Source organism: Chaetodon trifascialis, chromosome 20 (assembly GCF_039877785.1).
Source record: "Chaetodon trifascialis isolate fChaTrf1 chromosome 20, fChaTrf1.hap1, whole genome shotgun sequence".
Lineage (NCBI taxonomy): Eukaryota > Metazoa > Chordata > Actinopteri > Chaetodontiformes > Chaetodontidae > Chaetodon > Chaetodon trifascialis.
Window position 1 is genome coordinate 14206616 of NC_092075.1, and position 21732 is coordinate 14228347.

At 42.5% G+C, this 21732-nt stretch overlaps 2 protein-coding genes across 4 annotated transcripts in view; one reads left to right on the forward strand and one right to left on the reverse strand.

The window, feature by feature from the left end:
• The window catches only part of LOC139348612 (uncharacterized), a 35581-nt gene extending 22969 nt beyond the window's left edge, over window positions 1-12612 (reverse strand). The window contains exons 1-9 of one of the 3 annotated variants that reach the window (XM_070988864.1): window positions 12194-12612; window positions 10247-10324; window positions 10034-10118; window positions 9762-9797; window positions 9291-9430; window positions 8802-8925; window positions 8123-8267; window positions 7708-7815; window positions 4684-4811 (exon numbers count right to left, since the gene is read on the reverse strand). In XM_070988864.1, coding sequence (XP_070844965.1) covers window positions 4684-4811; window positions 7708-7815; window positions 8123-8267; window positions 8802-8925; window positions 9291-9430; window positions 9762-9797; window positions 10034-10118; window positions 10247-10324; window positions 12194-12383 — 1034 coding nt within the window. In that variant the 5' untranslated portion in view covers window positions 12384-12612. The remainder of the gene's footprint in view (window positions 1-4683; window positions 4812-7707; window positions 7816-8122; window positions 8268-8801; window positions 8926-9290; window positions 9431-9761; window positions 9798-10033; window positions 10119-10246; window positions 10325-12193) is intronic. The other 2 variants (XM_070988867.1, XM_070988866.1) reach the window with 2 other exon arrangements.
• Window positions 12613-14943: 2331 nt separating this feature from the next.
• Window positions 14944-21732, forward strand: part of LOC139348768 (5-hydroxytryptamine receptor 4) — a 44233-nt gene continuing 37444 nt past the window's right edge. Inside the window, exon 1 of the mRNA XM_070989097.1 lies at window positions 14944-15092. The gene's annotated coding sequence lies outside the window, so the exon portion shown is untranslated. The remainder of the gene's footprint in view (window positions 15093-21732) is intronic.

Sequence of the window (21732 nt, forward strand, 5' to 3'; positions counted from 1 at the left end):
GCTGTTTGTTTTAAAACAATCAGTAAAGCTTTAGTTTACAGGTCCGTATATTCTGCCTCATGTAATCTGGAATTTATCATAGGGAAAATAGAGACTAAATTGGTACATACATCTGATTAACTCCAAATGCTAAGCTAGTCACCTTGAAAGTTTAACTCAGTGCACAGCAGGTCAGATGTAAAGGCTGATATCTGTCTACAGCAAAACATACAACTGAGCATAATTATATAAAGACTGCAATTAGAAATACATGACAAATACATATTTAGATGGGTTTAAATGGAGCAGCTCTTTCAAGGAAATGAATCTGGAAATAAATTACAAATGAATAAATGAATTAACTGAACTACTATAACTGTTTCAGAATGCTTTTTTTGAAATTATTTCCGAGAAATTTAATGATAGGAATTAAGACAAAATCTCCTATCAAATCTACAGTTTGATTGAACTGGAATAATACCAAAGTCTGTACACAGTACGTCCATTAACACACAGGCCAGGGCAAACAGAGCTGAAGTTATCTTCAGGGACTTATACGATTCCTCAGCATTCACACAGCACTGGATTTACTGAAACGGAGAAAAGTCTACGTAATCTTGCAGCCGCCCTCTAATCTGCAATCCAATATTTAAGATTTGTTGTTCAAACGGAAACAGATGCATGTCAGTATATTTTGCAGACACGAACAAAACTCCCTGTTCTCAGTTTTATCTAAAACTAGCAACACAGCCCCCTGCAGTAGCTCGGATTTTTATCTGTGTTTGGTAGCGTTTCCGATTCATTTATCTACGGCCACAGCCTGTGTGGGCGTTTGGCTGATAGGATGTTAACTTGCCAGCTCTGCTATTTGCTTCCAACTGGAAAAGCATGCACACACGCACACACACGCACAGGCTGACGCTATGTACTGGGACACACACACGCAGCAGACGATCTACGCAACTATCGCAGGGAGACGCACGAACCCAAACTGACGGTGTGGTTAAAGTGTAGTTATTGTAGGTGGGATCGTTATGTAACAGGACTGCAGTCATTAAATTAAACAGCCAGGTGGCGAGGAAAGGAGCCAGGCAACTATCAAGGCAGACAGGAAAATAATCTCCAGGAAGACTGACAGATGGAGAAGCGGAGAAAGAAGCAGGTAGGAGGAAAGAGAAACAGACCGGAAGATAAACAGAGGGTTGGGGGAGAAGCCACAGCAAACACATAAACAGACAGAAAGACGGCTCCTTTGTTCATCCTGTGGGAAATCCAGAGACACTTAACTACGATACACATGCATAAATCAAGATGACTCTCCAACACCTACAGTACAATCACTCTTTAAAAAAGGCTGAACAGCCTCCTGACACAGCTGTAGTTTTCGCTAATCGATACCCTGACAGGAGGAAATGGTGCATTTGTTGGGGGCTGATGTTTAGCTGGTTAATTTGGTGTGCTAGTGAGGATTTATAGCTATTTATATATCACTCAAAATAAACTACAGTGGCCATGCTCATTGTAATAAAGGATGGTGTCACCCAGAGTGGCTCATTGTTAATACAGACCATAATAACAGTAACAATAATAAAAGCAGGATCAATTCACTGTTGGTTTTATCCTTTAATGGGATTTATTGAGTGTACATATTACCACATCGTGTTGTTTTTTTTATCCGTTACGCCACAGAATGCTCACATGCTTTAAATGTGGACGTCTGTGATCTCAGCTGAGCTACGGCCAAAATTTTTGGCAAGTACTTTCTTTTCTTTTCCTTTTTTTTTTTTTTACAAGACGTGTGCTGGATTTTACATCACACCGTCACAAGGAAAGTCTCCTCTGACTCATTCTTTTACCCCATCCCACCCACCCACACGCGCACACACACACACACACACACACACACACACACACACACACACGAAGCACACAGGGAATCCCCATTGGTAAAAACGGGTGTGAGGTGGCCAGTTACCATGGCAGCTACCTATGCATTCATTCATAGATTCCTCTCTTCAGCTGAGCGTTCGGCTGCTTTTACACACACTTTTCAATTGGAAATGGCACCCGCTGCTAAGTTAACACTGTGTTATATATAAGTGGATCATCTATAGAATATTCTGTATCTGCTGTTTTTAAGTTTGATATTTATTTTCATGACTGAATGGTGACTGAATGGTGTGGTCTAAAGATTTCCCTTCATGAGCTAAGAGACTGAAGCTTTACCCTTGATAAATCCACAAGGTCACCCAGTGGACGTTTCAGCTGTGGGAAAAATCAAATTACAATAAAATAATAAACTAACCTGCAGGCAAAATGCTAACGTCAAGACAAAACACACTCAGGCGTTTGGATTTTGTCTAAGAAAATGAATGATTTCTTGACCTTGACACACGTCAGAGAGCTGTGCAAGCTAATCAGACACTGCGTTATGATGTGAGCGGCAGCAAAAAGAAAGGACAGAAGAGATGTGTGTCATTGTTCCTGTGAAACTGCTTCAAGGGATGCTGCTAAACATGTGTGTGTGTGTGTGTGTGTGTGTGTGTGTGTGTGTGTGTGTGTGCGCGCTTGTATTTTATATTTATCAGTTTGCCAGCTCCACTAAAAGCTTTTATAATGGTGGTGATACATAACTGATAGAGGGAAGCCCCAAACACACAGGACTCTCCCTAACACACACACACGCACTCACGCACGCACGCACGCACGCACACACACACACACACAAACACACACACACACACACACACACACACACACACACACACACACACACAAACACACACACACACACACACACACACACACACAAGATAAGATCTTCTCTGACTCATTTCTCTGTATCCCATCCCACTCCACAGGGCATTTTTCTCCCCCACCCTGCACACACACACACGCACAGGGGGAATCCCTATTGGTAAAGACGGTGTCAGGTGACCAGTTTCCATGGCAGCAGCTACAGTACCTACATACATACATTCATAGATTTTTCCCCCCTTCTGCTCGGCCGCCTGAATGAACAGGCGTGAATGAGAATGAACAGGTGAATGAGGGAGGGGATGAACGGAGGGACGGTTGATGGAGGGAGTGAATGAGTGAAGGCGCCACATCAGGTTTCAGTTTAGCGGAGCAGGCAGCGGACAGAGGGCGAGGGATGTGGGCGAGGGACGGTTTTCACTGTCCGTTTGTGTGTCTGATGCCTTCTGTCTGTCTGTGCTGTGCAGTATATGTGAGAGCGATCAGGTCAGATTTGTGTGCTCAGGCCATGTTAATCTATCTGGTCTCTATGGTAACAACGTAGGCGTATGCATGTGTGGCACGAACGAGCATGATTTTCCAATACGGAATCATTAAGTGAGATAAGCTGATTACTCGTCTATTCTGTGTGCGGAAGGATAACGAACTCTATCTGTCTGGTTTTTAGTTATTTCTTCTGGGAAAATCCAGCTCTGATCTGGAAAAGGGGTGTCCATCATGTGAGCAAGCACACGCAGAGGATTCCTTGCCCGAGCCTCACCCATTGGTTTTTGTGTATCAGGATATCTTGTCACCGTTGAGTGATTTGCTCCTTTCTAACAGGGGGGATGGACATTGGGAGGACCCCGCCTGCCCCCGCACCACCAACCAACACAGTCATGTCATGTCACAGTCAGTCAACACAGTAGTCATGTCTCTCATATGATATTCTGTTACTGAGGTGGTTTGATCCTGGGATGTATTTTCAGCACTATAGATGCGACTGAACGATCACAGGAATATTATAGGAACACTACAGGCAGCAGTGTGTCTCTATGATCCTCTCGCTCTTCCACGACTACACACTCCTATTTGTCCCTTTGATCATGAAGGACACACTACTCTGTCTCTACCCTATTATAGGTCCAAGACAAAAGTGACATGGACTGAGAGAAAAAGGCCAAAAGTTACCAGCGAGGAGTTGAGATTGACACATATAGGCTACTCACACAGCTGATTGCTATGACTGTAGCATAGCTGGCAAGCTAACAGCAAACATGCAACCGGGCCAGGAAAATGCTAGTGCTAGTCAGTCACAGCAGCTCTGGGAGCTTTTTTCCTTTTTCTCTGCTCTGGGTCGTTTACTCCCCCCCGGCACTTGGATCAGGACTGCACAGCGACGACAGCTTCTGTTCCCTCAAAGGTCAGCACTGTCAAGGCTTGCTGTTGATAACCATTCAGATTCATGTGTCTAAGTTCACCAAAGTCGGACGTGACTTTAAAAAAACTGTACAGATTTAGTTTAAGCTCCTCAAGCGAATCCCGTAAAAATGGTGATTTCGCTGAAAAGACCTGATTTCAACGTGACATTTCAGTGTTTTAAATGCCTTTTTGACAGTGAAGCGCTGAAACAATCTCAGATCCTGATGCTTTTGAGTGAACTTTAAGACGTACCGGCTACAGAAAGACAAAACTTTAACCCACGAACAGATCCGATTCTTTTCCTGTCTTTTCTGCTTGGGTTGCAGATGGTGTTTATATGCAAAGCATCCCCATGTGCGGGATCCAGGCTTTGTATGAACACATGAATAAAAACACACCTTTTCGATGACATTTCTGAACAGTTTTTCCTCCTTTCCATACGTTTTGCTCATCTTGTCTTTGGGGCTCATTGTAGTAGACCTGTATGTTCTGCTGCATGTTAATTTTCTTCTTAAATAAACAGAGTCGTTGTAAAGAGATCCTCACCTTCCGCTCCATCTGTCTGGCAGGAAGCTGTCCGGCTGCTGGAACACCTCTGGGTCGCGGTGGACAGCGTGGCTGATATAGATTGCACCATAACCCTTTGGGACATGAAACCCTGTGAGGGTGGAGTCCTACACACACACAGACACACACACACGGGGAGGTATCACATTATCATTTAAATTAATTGATTATCACTTGTCTTCCTCTGTTTCTACTCATCTGGATTGAAAAGCCAACGAACTTGCTGGTCGTGATCATTTGTGTGATCAGCTCCATTGATTGTCCTGCAACTTCCAGCAACTCTGTTTTGTCATGCATTCAGGGCTGTCCGAGAAATGTCCTTTGGGGCCTTTGAAGCATCAATTTAAATGATGAGCTTGCAAAGTATTGTGATATCTGTAGCTGTTTGTGCTGGGAGTTTAATGGACAATCAAGTGTTGGAAAGTAGGTTTTATCTTAGTCGCCAAGACAATCCCTGCACCTGACTGGATGAACGTACAGGCTCAGTGCGCTCAGACTGGTTTTCATGTCTAATTTTCAAACTGGATAATCAGGCAATGCTAAATCCTGCAGCAGCACTGAAATGACGTAACGTTGAGAGCATGCTTGTGTACCCCTTTGACCCAAAATGAATGGCAGACTTCTTTAACCCTGCTGTTTGGCTCCGATTTTGAAATGCTAAACAAAAATTTCCCGAGTAGCTGTTTCACTAAGCTCTGGTAAAAGGAGCCACCTTGGGGCAAAAAGCCCACTCACCCAATTGTTGCCCTTTTAATTCATCTTTTCACTGCATCCATTAGGCGCTGCGCTAATGGACTGCCAGAGAACATGATCACTGTTTCTCTTTTCACTACCCTCTTTCTCATTTTTCTCTCGGCCTCTCTCTGCTGGACTGGAAAATCTTTCACAAATCTCTCTCTATCTGCTGAGAGATGTCTGGGCTCTTTCTGACTTCATTCCCTCTCTCTCTCTCTCTCTCTCTCTCTCTCACACACACACACACACACACAAACACACACACACACACACACAAACACACACACACACATTCAAGTTGCTAAAACTACTGCATATCTTAGTTCCACCTGGATGGAGCTTGGAGCTTTTTTCCACCTGATTGTGAATACTAATAATCTCTCCCTTTCTCACACAGCTACCTGCGCACATAAACATCTCATCAACTCTTTTGACTCCAGGTCTTGCACTTCAACTGTCACTCTTTCTGGCATTGTTCCTTGTTAATTGTTTAATATTAAAACATCATCATGCTGTCATGACTTTCCAGCAAACCAGCAGAAAGGACTGCATGAAAACATGCCATACTTTTCTGGATTGAATCGTTATAACATTTAAATTTAACGGTATAATATGTGAGACTTCAAATCAATCATTGGAGTTTACAGTTACAGTCATTCTGCCACACTGACACTTTACAGTGGCAATATGTCACTCATTAACTGTAAGGCGTCTTCAAAAGAGCTACTTCTGTACTCTGACTTCAATATAAACACAAATATGGTGGTCGACTTGAGCCCGCATGGATATTCAAGCACCCTCCACCATTGATGTCAAATCCATCTTGCATTTACTTCTTTTCCACTTTCATTGTTTTAAAAAATAACCTTTGTGGACTCGCGGTCTGAAAGATGAATTCTAAAGTTCTCTAAACCCCCACATGTCATGAACCCGTGTCCCGCTGAGGCCGTCACGAATCAAAGTGTACTGGTGCGTTTCCAAGAAGTGACAAATGAGTTTCCACTCGGCTTCACAGTGTCACCAGCACACATCACTCCCACCCAAAACCCTGCCAGCACCCCCCCGAACACCTCCCCCGCCCAGCTCCCTTCCTTCCGGGGAAGCAGCGCCGATCAATCACAGAGACAGATCAATGCCTCTGATTGGACTGTTGCATAAGGCTGTTTGATGAGGTCACAATGATCAAAGACAGCTGGTGCAGGAGGAGGCAGCGACGCCGTGAACGCCCCGCCCTAGGAGTGAGCAGCCGACCAATCCGGACATGGAACTCTGAGTGAAGGTGGGATTCTATTGGCTGACAGCGGTGATGTCAAACCAGAGAGCGATCATTTTAATGAATGAAAATCGATGTGGTAACAAATTCAGCGGGACGACAGGATATAAGATGCTTAGTAGAGGTTATAGACTAGAATATTCAACAGGCCTTCACAGATAGCAAGGCAGCAGTAAATGAGGCGTGTGGAAATGACTGCTGCATGGAACAATCTATAATAAACAAAGGGTGTCCGAAATAACAGAAATGCGTAATAAAACAATCGTGCAATAAATACCAGCTGAATGTAATTGGTGGAATGACGTTTCATCCGTCATGCTTACATTAAAATACATGTGCTGCTCAAATGCTGACAGTCAGACCTCTGTTGAAGCTGACACACAACGCTCGCCGTCATCAGTGTAACAGGACTCGCTCGTGTTGCTGTCCTTGTTTTACTGTAGCTTCTGCCTCATCTGCTACCCTGCAAAAAATGTCACGCTGCAAGAGGAAACGTCTCAGAAGCGGCGAGCCTCAAACTGACCATCAACAAACACTGAGAGCTCTAAGACTGACCAAACTGGTATTTAGTGCCGGGCTGATATGTGCTGTAAGGTGTTCGTGTTTTTTTGTCCAGCCCCTGTAATTCTCAGTACTGTTCAGCACTCACCAGAGAGGCCCTGACAGTGGAAGAGACTTTCACCTGCAGGAATATGTCGCCATCTAGAGGCAAAAAGTGCTACACAAAAAAGGTAAAACTGTATATATTAGCACAGGGTTTCCTCAGGAGGGAATTCAGCCACAATAGTTCAACCTTGAAACTCTTAATTGTAATAGTTTGTCTGTTTAACAGCCTTGTTGAAATAACAACAGATGCATGAAGTAAATTCTCAGCTAAATAAAAGATTTTCAGTCATATTTCTTCTCTAAACTGTACAAAATAAATCCTAAATACTCATTCAGTACTATGTGATGTGCAATATGATGCAAAGCAGTCCCCAGGAGAGCAGTCCTACCTGATCAGCTATTCTGCGTCCACCAATGAAAGGAGGCCAAAGTCTCTGGACCTCCAGCAGTACTCTGCGCAGGTAATCAGGGTCTTCCATCGCTCGCCGACGTGTCTCCTCATGAACATGGAGGAAGGTTTTTGTTATTGTTATGAGAGAGGCCGGACTGTTGCTCAGGAGGAAAAGAAACACTGGTAATAACTTTCACTTGACGTGCAGCGCTGCATTAACACCGATTTCCATCACAAGGTTTTTATCAGAATAAGCGTGGATCTGAGAATGCAAAGAGCTGAAACACGTGCGGTAGCATGAGTGGTACGGTTTCACTACATTCAAGGCCATGGCGTACTTTTCCTTTTGGTGCTTTATCTTATCACGTTCTTACTGTACGAAGCAAAGAGCCATGAGAGCTGTGTTTGAGTACCTGTTCCTTTCCACCGAGTGCCAGCGTGAAGGAGGTGAGCAGCGATGCCAGAGCTTTGGGGATCGGAGCTGAGATGAACAGCAGGAGATGCTGGGAGGCAGAGCTGGAGTCGGGCAGCGGCAAAGAGCCAAGAGAGCTGACAAAGCTGAAGGGCCGACGAGAGCGACGTTAAGATTATGATGCTGTGTTAAACAGATCAGTGCTGATTAACAGCACGGTTACAATGAACAAATGACAGTGAGTGCTTCCTGCATGCCTCTGTGCAACATTAGTCACCTGCGTTATTAATGTTAGATTGTAGTACAAGCATGCTGCATCTGAATAGGATGGAAACCACTTCTGCTTCTTCTAGACTTACCCTTACATGCCTCCACTAAATAAATACATATTAGCATAAGAAAAAGTTGAAACATGACTTAGCAATCTTCATCAAACAGAAACAAAGAGAAGCAACATTTTTGTCTGTGCTGGATGTCCAGATGTGTACTTGTAAATGTCTTGCTGGAAGAAGGAAGATGCAAGAGACGGAGAGGAGAAGAAGAGAAGCAGTGGAGCGGTTCCTTCTGTCTCTATTAGGAACTGTGTGGTGTGTGTGTGTGTGTGTGTGTGTGTGTGTGTGTGTGTGTGTGTGTGTGTGTGTGTGTGTGTGTGTCTCAGACAGAGACATATGCAGTCTCACCCCTCTGTGTCATTCTCCAGTTTATCTTTGATGATGTCCATCAGTTTGTCTCTGGCGTCCAGAGCGGTGGAGAGGCCTGATGACCACAGAGGAACCTTCACGTTCACCGGAACAGAGATCAGACCTGCAGGGGGGAGAAGAGGAGGAGGTGTTCAGCCGACACACAAAGATGGTCAAAACCACACGAGAAAGGTTTGCTGAAGAGAAACAAAAGGGGAAGCAGAGTATTTTGCAAGATCATATTGCAGACAACACAGCCGATTTACAAGATACTGCGTGTTTGCAAGAGACAGAAACATTACAACACCAGCGATATACAGATTTACATAAACCCTCCCTGGAGCCGTTTATTTGAACTGATGGCTGCAGAAAGAAAAGGAGGCAGGTCAGGGGCAGCTGCACTCGCATCTGTAACACATGAGCAATCAGTTGTGGTTTTTGTGTGTGCGTGTGTGTGTGTGTGTGTACAGCATATCTGTGTGTCTCTACCGTGCCAGTGCTGGGTGCAGAGCTGCACGATCTCCTGGTAAAGTTCAGGCTGCTCCTCCGCTCGCACATTCAGGAAAAGACCCAACACCAACTCTGTCCCGAGGCGCTTAAAGGTGGAGTACACGCACTCCGGCTGGCCACTGCACGCACACACACATGCACACATAAGTTGCAGACATACATCATAATGGACTGAAAATAAACAGGAACGTGAAGAAGATGGTCATTATTTCTATACAGCTATACAAGCCTGTGCTACACAATGTGAGCACACAGCGAAACACATCCTCTCCTCTCTCTAAGCCTCTTTTTATGTCACTGCTGTTATTGTTTATCCAAATGCATTTACATTGATTTGTCTCCTGCTTGTGGAACAGCTTGTAATCCTGCTTTGCACGGCGCAGTGGGCAGAAGCGTCAGAATGCCAGAATGGAAACTCTGTGAATGCTGGAGGTTTGGGTTAAACGTTACCTGAGAGAGAGGTTCTTCAGACAGCGCTCGCACACACTGTGGAGACAAAGACACACACATGCTTTAGCCTCATACAAGTCCTGGCAGTGCAGTTTGCGACATTCAGTGCAGCGTGACATTAACATGAGCTACCTTCCGTCTGTCTGTGACTCTCCAGGCCATAAAACACACATCAACACAAACTTCAAGACTTCAGTCAAAAGCATCCACAACAACAACATGTAATATGAACGAACGCAGAAACGCTGCTCTCATCGCAGTACTCGTCCTACCTGCTGATGTACTCGCTGGAGGATTCCAAACAGCTTCCAGTGAACAGGCTGGTGAGAGACAGACGGAGGAGACACGCCTCCTCACCTAAGACACACACACACACGACTTACTCATATTTCTACCTGCAGAGCTGAACTCAAGCACTTTTTTAAGCTGCCAATGGAAAAAATCATTGTAGCTCTGCTGCTGTCATATTTCAGGGTCAGGTTTACCATTAGTGGTGACGACGGTGTCGCTGTACACGTTGGTCATCAAGTCAGTTGGATCCTTCAGAAACAAGCTGGACTTCTCTGAAACACACAACATGAACTTTATTACAAACACACACACACGCTGATCACACACAAACACATAATGAATGTTTGAGTCTGCCTGCAGCTAAAAATAAATAGCAAGAGGGACAAAGATATTAAGGATAGAAGTGTAACAGATATCCAGTTGCAAGACAAGAAAAAAACAGGATTCAATAATGCACAAGTGAAATGAATCTTACTGTATTACATGACACCAGTAAACAGTGATTTTCTATAGCTCTTCTTCTAATATTTTATAACTTATGCTGACATCACAATTAGTAGTAGGGTGGTAGACTATACTAAGACTACAATATAACTTCATCTGAGTTACCCCCACCCCCAGCCAGTCACGAGTCTCTCTCATGACAGAACAGTCTAATCCCGCGGTGAATTTTACTTCATACAGAGGAAATTTCCCGTTTGTTCCTTTGCCTGACTCATTGTCCTGAGGCAAAGGAGACACGGCCACTCTGAGCTCACTGGAAACTACAGATACACTTGTTTCCCTGGAAGGATATATCTGTGTAGTGACACAGACATGATTAAAACCCAAAAGGTATCACATCTAATAAAGTTATCAAATACATGTTTCCATTAGGCCAAAGGGAGAAGATCAATGTGCCATAATGAATTGCTCCATTATTTATGATAACCTGTGCTAAGATCCATGACATCCAAGCAACTATCTTGTGCAATATTACATATTTTCACTGAGTTATATATAGTAATAGTACAAAGTCACTGTATTTTATTATCCTTAGCTTACTCATGTGCAATTCACCATTTTCCACTGTGAAGCTGAGCCATCCTTGACAAGCCAATATTATATTATATTATATTATTTGTATTATGTGCATATAAAACTTGATTTTATTTTGGATCCTTTTTTATTGTCTGTTTGTTCTTTTTCTACTTCTCCTTTTTATTCTTGCTGTCTGTAACAGTTTCACTGGAGTGGGATCAATAAAGATTCATCTTATCTTATCTTATCTTATCTTATCTTATCTTATCTTATCTTATCTTAAAACCATGAGCGGCAGCGAGCTGCGATACCTTACAAAGGTGAACAAAATGACTTCAGCTACTTTGATTTTGTTTTAACAACGCTTGTTTAATTTTCACCATTCACCATCATCATCGTGCACAAACTTCTGCCATTTGTCTTCCCTTCATCGCATTTAAGGTACATATTTTTCAAATTTCAAAGCCCAGATTTATGATGAATGGACAAATCGTTAGCAAGTTAACTGACGTTAAGCCCACCCCCCACCCCCCTTTTTTTTTATTGATGGCAGCCATGTTTTTTTGACTGATGATGCTCATTTATAATGTGTATCTCAGTACTCTGGTACTGTATAACAATTTTGGGGTTGATACAGTCAAAACCCAAAATTACTTTTTGATTTTATGCTAATTAACAAAAAAATCAATCATGGCAGACTTTATGTGCCAAGAGGTTTCGAATAGTACCACTGAGCAGGCTGAAGAGTTAAACTTCAAGTCAGTCTGATGTACAGTGTGAGGGGCCTGGCCGTCCCAAAATCGTATTTTTGGGCCTTGATTACAGCGCCACCATTAATTACAGCGCCACCATCTGGCCAATTGAGCTCATATTTCTTGGGATGCACTGGCGCATCACTTCAGTTGTTGAGTTAAATGTTCTAGCGTATTTGGAAACCGGGTTCGAGCCCGTCTGAAGCCTCTTCCGGGCTTGGACCCAAATAATTCCCTGCAGGCAATGAAATCTTTGAAATCACCACTGACATGTTGTGATTTTTTGTCGTTGGGAGCAAAATATGTTCTTTCAGGCGCTGGTGCTCACCTGAGACGTATACACACAGACACAGAGAGAGACACACGTACCACACAATAGCTCCCTCATCCCCTGCACTGAGCAGATGAAGGCGGTCGGTCTGTTCAGCAGCCGGCACTGAAACACTCTGCTCCCGTGTTTCTCGATCTTCTGCCGGCAGAAGCTTACCGGGTCCCGGTAAAACTCCAGCGACTTGTCCCCGAGCACCGACACACCTGCATTTCCCGGTAGTTTAGACATTCAGGACCGACTTTAGGGTCGGAATGGCGCCTACTTTTTTTTTTGTATTCACTCAGGATGTTAACGATTCTTTGCTCGGACACCAGTGACTCTGGACTTTAAGATTCGTTCCAGGTCCAGAGAATATTCTCCTGTCTTCGCCTGTTAATTCTTTTAATCCGCGTGGTTCCGCAAGAGCGACCTGTGCTGTGTGTCAAATTACTGCTATCTCTCTGCTGGCACTGCTTTTTCTGAGGTTACCGAAAGTATCCAGCTGCCCGGCAGAATGACGCCTTCAGGTGCTCTCCGTAATTTAGGGCTACCTGTTACTCACGCGGTAGTTTTAGTCTGTTCTTTGTAATTCCTACTGCAAAGTTACTTCTGTTGCTACTTCTTGTACTGTATTACAACAGCTGTATGCTAACATAACTGCTATAGGTGTCTAGGCTAATCTTTAACTTTCGTTTTCCCAACACACTCTAGATCCACTTAAGTGTGACGAAAGCCTCGACGGCTATGTTCCTATGGAAACCCTGCTCACGCGGTCATAGGTGTCATTTACACAGGATAGCTACTGTGGACATACTGTATGTATACAAAACCACCCATTCAAGTACTTTGGACATATGTGTACACTACTTCGACAGGCGGTTTTGTCAACATCAAATTTTAAAAGTGTACTTTGTTATTCCCTGATTCCCTGACATCAGTCCAAGCATCAACCTCTGGCTGCCACAGATGCTATTGAAATAAATGTAATTGCACAGTGCCTTAGTGTGAAATGCACTATGTTGTTAATGTTCACTTTTTCTTAAACTTTTTCTATACATGAATGAATGCTTACATAGAAATTGTCTAATGTGTGTCTGACATGGTTTTTGCACATAAAAGGTACACATTAAAATCCATAAAATGGCACCTGCTCCTTCTCCCTCATCGAAACTTTGCAAATGCAAGTATTTTTCACCTCACAAGTTTAACTGCTGGACACAAGAGTGTAAAGTCCATATGTGCACTGGGGTCATGTTCCTAGGCCGACCTCTGAAAATCAGATTTTCTGTTAGCACGGAGAAAATTTGCATTCTCACCAGTGAATGTGAAAGCAGCCTTCGAATGTCAAACATGCATCATTCTGCAAAGTGGAGCTCAGACACCTCCAACTCTTAACCTCCAACTCACCTCTAATCTGACCTCTGCCATCAACGAGGCATTTTCACTCAGAGAATGTCCACTCACTGGAAAACCCTAGAGATGGCTGTGCATGAAAATCCCAGCAGATTAGCAGTATTGAAACAGTCAAACTAGCCTGTCTGGCAGCAACAACCACACCATGTTCAATGTCACTTAAATCACCTGTCTTCCCCTTCTAATGCTTGGTTTGAACTTCAGCAGATTGCATTGATTGCAGTGCATTGAGTGTGATTTTCTGATTTAGTCTGTGCACAAAATATCTGGTTGAGCTCTACTGATAATTAGCTAATTATGCTAATCAAACAAACTACAACTCTTAGCAACTAAGATGCATTGCAAGACAGAAAGTAGTATTTGAGTGTAATAGTGTACATTAGTACCATTTTTCTATTTGTGATGTTTTGCATATCTGTCTGAAATAAATAAATTTGAATGATCACAGTAATAAAACAAATGGATTGTTTCTCGATCTGAATTTTCTGTAATTAGCTTGAATTTTTCTAACACTTCTCAACAGGGTAAATTCAATGTAAAATCCTGAAGTGAAATGTCTTTCATTTCATCATTAATACAGTATTTATTTAGACTACAACAAGCCTTTTTCCATTGTAAATCACCATCACTCATCAATCACTCATTTTGTTGCAGGGAGTGTCCAAAACATCTCTTCTCTGTCTGTTCCTGCAGAGTTTATTCAGAATAGAAATATCTCCCATAAAAATGTCCATGGAGTTAATAATGGTACTTTTTTTTATTATTATTATAGTTCTTTAGAAACTGAAGAGAATCAATAGAAACTGCACCAAAAAATTACCTAGACATTCAGATGAAATTCAGAAGATGACAACCAACTAATCAACCAACTAACAAAATTCAATTTTCATACTATAAGGGATAAGAGAAGTTTTATTATCATTAATAATAAATATAGTTATTTCAGATAAAGTAGGCTATGTGTGAGGGCTGCGATCGTAAAATAACCTCTCCTCCCATAGTTCAGGATGACCATGTTTAGCTTTATGTATTTATTTTATTAATATATGAACCCCCAAAAGGAGGCAGCAATCTTCTAGTCCAGTGCTTGAAGTGGGCCAACGCGACCTAAAACTGATTGCCTTCTATTTTAAAGACACCTAAAGTGGTAAAAATGATTGGATTGCAAGGAAATTAATGCAGGTAAAAAATAATTCAGGGTCATATGGATAATTGTAAAAGAAATGATTTCTTTATTTTATACATAACCTATCTGTAATATCATTCGCATCTTCTAAATATAGGCCTAAACAAGCACTATAAGACCACAAGATGGCAGCATCCATCACCTCTCTCTCTCTCTCTCTCTCTCTCTCTCTCTCTCTCTCTCTCAATGGCACGAGGCGGACTGTCGTCCAGTGTCACTCATCTGCAGCTCGTGCGGATCGGACTCTAGGCACGCGGCATTTTTTTTTCCCGCTTCTTCATTTCAGCCACAGCATGAGAGGCAGCAGCACGCGCTGGGGCTCCTGGGTCGGAGGGACGGAGGCGAGGAGCCCATCACAGGTGAGCACGGTACAAAAAAAAATGTCTTTTAAAAGTTTTGACAGGCAGGAGCAAGAAAGGTAGACGAGATTCTCACAGATGTTTCCATTTGTCCGCATGTTTTGCAGAGTTGAGTTCAGCTTGAGACACATGAGAGTTGAATTAGGAAAGAACTAAAAACCGTTTTCTATTGGTCATTGTCACATCTGTTTATTGACACTGATGCAGCAGCAGATCTGCATCCTTCATGGCTGTTCATCATTTTAAAACGACCATTCTCTTCTAGACTCATTCACAATGGGCACAATTACCACTATCTGTCATACAGTTTTATGAATTATCATTTACATATATCAACCCAGTTGTGAACAAGAGAGAATGACCTTTGAACTCAATTTGATGGTCATTAAGAGTGCGGGGTTTGCCCTCTAAGAGGACATCAGTTTTATACTATTAGACTGGATTTACCTCTTAAAATAGCTGATGGCCCTAAATTCACCATTTGAAGTGCTACAACTTGTTATTTCATTGGAACAATAAAACATTGAAATGTACACCTGCTGAGACTTTTGCACAGACAGAAATATACAGTAGTGTTCAGGTATATTCTAGAAACTTCCTACAGTTAGATGTATACAGTAAGGTGAGTTTTTATGAAGAAGAAGTTAATGGCACAGGAGGCAAAGTTCAGAGACTACAGCGGGATAACTTTGCATAAAGACAGAGAGGGTTTTTGTTTTATATTTAGTGCAAATTCTAATAAAAGTAGTCCCAGTGAAGCCTTATTGGAGCTTCAGGTGTTATCACTTGATTTATGACAAGTGTGTCCATCAGACAGTTTGGATGTAAACATGCAGCAGATGTGTGTAAAAGGTGAAAACATGGCAGTTATGAGGGGTCGAGAGGAGGAGAGGTCAGGGCCATCTGCCCAGTCATTCCTGAGCGTGGTGGTCCATGGAAAGACTAGTAAGAGTTTGTTTCACGTCATCGCCTCCAAAAACGCTTGCTGGCTGTCAGGGCACGTGAAAAGGTCTGCTGTTGTTCAATTATCCCGAACACAGGGAACTGATCGCTGACATTTCATCGCAGACGTGCTGTAATTTTTCCGCCCTTGTTACTTTATTGCAATATAATTTACTATTAGGATCATGAACCACGCATGCAAACACACACACCTATTACTGTATCCACACAGGGCACGTGTGTGTGTGTGTGTGTGTGTGTGTGTGTGTGTGTGTGTGTGACACATATGACATCCACGAATGCAAGTGCAGGTCAGCAAGGGGAGGCGGGTGCTGCTGCTGTATATTTGGCTGCTTTTCAATCGATTACGCTTTTAATTGACTGTTAACATTGTAATAGTACTGCACAACAGTAACCGCCCTGACACTGTAGATTGTACTGTTTGCACGAGGAGAGCACGTGTGTGTGTGTGTGTGTGTGTGTGTGTGTGCGTGCGTGCGTGCGTGCGTGCGTGCGTGCGTGCGTGCGTGCGTGCGTGCGTGCGTGAAAGAAAGAGAGGGATCAAAACAGAGAGAGGCAGAGAAGCGGTGTTTGACAAGCTGTGAAAAGCAATTTCTAATTCCAAGAAAAGTTGTGAAAAGAGCATAATGTCCTAAGTAGAAGTACACTGATATTGCAGTACTCTAGTCGTGCAGAAATCAGGTGGCGAGTGCAGGAAACATTCCTTCAAGTCTGACAATGGGTTTTCAAACTTTTTTAAGCCTGCCTAAGACTGATTTCCTGAAAACAGAAGCTGAGTTTTCCTGTGAAACTGAGGTGCATTACTGCACCTTGTTGTGTGAGGGCACAGCTGCATTAAGTTATACATTATCTAACCATTATAGTCTTCAAACAGAAAGATTTTGGCAAATACAGATCACAGAGTACTATTGTATAGAGCAGAGGCATGCAGAAAACTATACAAACCGTAATAGCATTTATTTTTGCCTTTTTGGAGAATATTGATTGCATGTAGATGATCGTTTCGTTGACCCGGCGTGTTGTGTTCATGAGGGTTGAGGCGAGTTTGGATAAAGTAGGTATTAGGTAGTGAAGTGGCAGAAGTGGACAGTGGATCCAGGGTCTCATTCACTGATCTCACTTGAAATATTTCCCATTGCAGTGATGTAATGAAACATAATCAATATGACACAGCAGCTCAACAAGACTACGATGACCCACAGTCCATAGCCTGCGGTCTTTGCTAAAGCATCAAATATTACAGATCTTAAGAAGGGATGACTTATATTTAGTTGGACTGGAACATGTCTAAGCTGTCACAGGGGAGGCAGCGTTTTCAAAATAGGCTGATGCAGTGGTGTCATCTTAAAGCAGCTCTCCAGGCCATTGTTTAAATCCCCTCTCTGGTAATAAATCACTTTCCCTTGACACAGCTCCTATTCTCAGTAAATCTTGTCCAAGGCAGCATTAGCTTGCCAACGTCTTTTTTGGCTCGTCCACATGCACAAAACATATTACATGGGGTCCACCCTGAGTAATCCTTTAAACACACTGCATTGGTCCTAAGAATAAGAACCAATGTTTGCTCATCACTCATCTTCCCTTAAGTTGCTTCCCAGGAATAAGTAGTCCCAATTGTGTAACCTCTGGCAACATCTGGGAAGAAGACAAAATAAATAAAAGGCAATTTGTGAAAACAGGCAGTCGTGGTGATTTGCCATTATTAGACAATTTATTATTATTTATTTATCAAAAGCCGAATCTGGACAACATTTAAATTGGATTTTGATTATCTTAGAAAATAAGCACTCCTCCCTCATCCAAAAGCTGAAATCCTAAGCAAGGCACAACTCCAACACTGGCCAGCAGCCATTAGCAGTCTGATAGCCTTGGCCACTTTCCGGATACAAGCATCTGTAAATGAGTTGAGCTGGTGAAACAAGCTGCTGTTGAGAGACGGTGAATGTACTCAAGTAACCTGCCCCTGTGAGAAGAAAACTATATTAGTCACAGAAGAAGTGATTCTGGGGATCAGCCCTGGTTTCTGCCTTTACCAGAAACAGTTAACTTCTTGTCCCTGCGATTGCCCACTGTTCTGTCCTTATTAGCCACTCCCCACAGACATTGAGGAGAGCCACCGCCTTCAGGCCAATTTTAGGCCGTCTGTAGCAAGTGCAACTCATTAGCCTGATTCCAGGGCTAGCCAGACCTTATTCATTGTCAGTGTCACCTCACCCAAAGCAGCATATCCGTCTATACTATAATCCCTGTTGGTTATCGTTAGGGATATGTTATCGCATGGGCATTGCCATTATCTGCAAGAATACGGTGAAATAAGAGGTTTCTTTTTCACAACAGCAGCGCACTTGTGTTGCCGGGAAATCAGTGGAGGTGTCTGTGATTGACATTGCAGACGGCCAATGAGCAAACAGTTGCTTGCTGGTGTACACGCCTCAGACGTTCCGCAGAGCCCGAAGCTGCAACTCTGCTGGCATTTACTGTCAGAAAACCTCGAGCTACTTCCTCGAGCGCCGTTGTTCAGCTGTTCTTTGACGTTCTCTGACTTCCTCGTGTACGATCACGTGCTGGGTTTATATCCCACATACCAGTGAACAAACAGCGCTGAGTCTCCAAAGCAGATAATAATCAGCTGCCACTGAAAGTAAAACTTTGGCTGGCAGCCCATCACACTGATGGAGCTGTTAGCATGTTTGTCTCTTAATGCAGCCGGTATTCAGTTTCAAGCTTGTGCTGGAAATTCCTGAATCGTTGTTGCCCATCTATATCTGCTACAAGTTACTTAATGAGAGAAGCAGGTGGAAGGATGACAGGATAGGGTTTCTTTTCTGGAGGAACAAGGGAGATTATTCTTTTCTTTCAGTTCGGCTAGTTCACGAGATGAGCTGATGTTACTCAGACGATTTGTTGCACGTCCATCTCCCCTGGTGCTAGATAAGTTCTGTTAAATATTAACACGTTAAATGTTTTGAATTTTGAGCATCTATTTTGAATACCTGGACACAAAGGAGAAGGTCATGCACACATCTAGTTAACCACTATGCATCTGCGTGTAAATTAGCAAAGTGGAACTTCTAACATGTTAAATAGCTGTTGCTTTTAGTATTTATTTTGTTTGGTTTCTCACAAAATCTTCATGGGGAGGAGCTTTATTTATTTATTTATTTATTTATTCTCTTTTATTGGTTGGCATGTGATTGTTTCCTTGAGCATATTTTAAGCACAATTTCCCAGCAGCAGCAGTGTGTGTGCAAAAGGAGATATTGATGTGGACAGTGGTGTGATGAGAAAGCGGAAAACTGATCATTCTGAACTAAATCCATGGGGAGGCACAGACTGGGTGATGGCTCTGGGTAGATCTTTATTTCCACAGCCTGTCTGTCTTTCACATCTGTGCACATGTACATCGCTTTGTGCGTGTGTGTGCATGTTTGTGTGTCATTCACTTTATTCTGTAGTCACTCCCTGTTTATCCCCTTCATCCAGCAGGCTTGGCGCCCTCATTGAGGCGAGCCCATAGCCCATTACCCTCACCCACACAGCTTTATTCAGATGACACGCTCCATCCACTCAGAGTAACATCTTGCTCATGCGTGCAGCAGGCTGGTGTGGGATTTAGTGCATCCCTGTGAGCGCATGGAAAAGTCAGTGCCTCTTCACCAAGGGAGGAAATGAGGGAAAAATGAAGGGTTTTTGAACATGCAGTAATTGTAGGTGACATTGTTGATTTGAGGATATGTCTGAGGTTTTGTTCAACCTTATGGGAGCAGCAGATTCATTCTGCTGCCGGTGTAAGGATGAGTTCTGGATGTAAAATGTTGACTTGTGGCTTTTGGAGTAGAAAAGAACATTGTTTATTGTTTCTTTGGATCTCCTTTAGTTGTTACCTTGGCAACAAGGTAGCCATATAAAGAAAATATCTATATTCATATGCAATCATGTTGACATGGAGGAAAAGACTGTAGATAATAAATAATCATTACTGTACTTCAAAATGGAGAAAAGTTTTGCTCCAATGCTTAAAATTGTTTACATTTTTTAATGAGTTTGCTTATTTAATTTAAGAAAAAACAATGACCTGAGTCAAATTAAAGGGCCACCAGTGTGTAGGATATACTGACTGGCATGTAGGAGAACCTACAGCGGCCTCTAAAATGTCAAGAACATGAAAAGCCAGTGTTTGTTTTGTGCATTCTGGGCTACTGTAGAGACATGGTGGTGCAACAAGATAAGATAAGATACAACTTTATTGATCCCAAAGCAGGGAAATTATGTTGTTGCAGCCAGCAAGCAATCTCTTTCAAATTCCAAAATATATTCCAAATATGGTCTTTAAACTGGAAACTGGTGTCTAGATGCTGGCTGGTTTTTCAGCTGCTTGTTACACAGACTAGTAGTTTAGGAAAAACCCACCAGAGTAACCGTTCTGTTTGCACATGACATGCCACATCTTCAGAGCCTATGTGGATTCAGAAAGACAGCAAGTGGAGCAGAGGCTGTCTTGTATGTGATTTCTAAGCTTCTTTTCCTATATTAGACCCTCGTTTGAGATAATGAGTTAATGCTCAGCAGACTTTGTCCATTGCAGCAGCTATTCCAGGCTGATGGACAACAGGGTTGTTCAACCTGTAGATGAATTATTCTCCTCAGGGGTGCAGCAAAGGTATTCCAGTTTTTTGTCCATTTTTAGTGACTTATATGACAACAGTAATTTGAAAGTTTACAGTAGATTTCCAGCTGTGCTCTGGTAACTTTGGGCAGTAATGCCTTACTTGACTTGAGACGCATTATTTTAGTGATTCTTTTCTTCAGTTTTCTCTTGGGGAGCATACCACTGAATGGTTTTACGTTCGCTATGCACAACTTGCTACCCCTTGCTATTAATTTGTAAAAAAAAAAAATTACCTCAATAAATGAGGTAAGCTTTGCATCAATGTCATCGCATCATCGCACCAATGACGCTGAATGACTACGGTTTGCATCAAATTTTAATTGTTTTGGTAGCTTACAGCTGTGTAACAAAAGTAATAGAAAGAGCCTAATGTATCTAATTACTTTTCATATTGAGTAATGTGCTGTAATTACTTTTTAAATAAGTAATATGTCATGGGCAATTGATGAAATTTCATGTTACTTGACCAGCACCGGAATGGAGTTGTTAGCATGAGCAGTGCTTACCATTGCAGCTACACAGACAGCATCCTCTCCACAAAACTTTATTGACAGACAATTCAAAGGCAGACAGTATCTCTATGATTGACAGGTGATCTCTGGATATTACAGTTAAGAAAAAACATGATGATCTGAGTGATGGCTGTACCACTTGAAATACTTTTTCTGCAGAGTGTTTCACAGACAAACACTGTAACTGATCTTCCCACCATTTTTAATTAAGACATTAATTAATTGAAGATTGAATGTGTATTGGTTGCAGTTTCGTGTTAAATGCTTTATTGAAGAGGCCTTTTCAACCCAGCTGGAGAAAGAGTGTGTGTTGGTGTGTGTGTATGTATGTGTGTGTGTGTGTTGGTGAGCTGGCTGCTGCTTGTGGTGGGGAGTTATTTCATGGTTTTGATTGTCATCCCAAACCAATTGGTTCCTGAGAAAAATACACCTGTCTGTCAGTTGTACAGTGCCTCTATTTCCTGATACTGCTTTCAGTCAACATAATGCTGCAGAG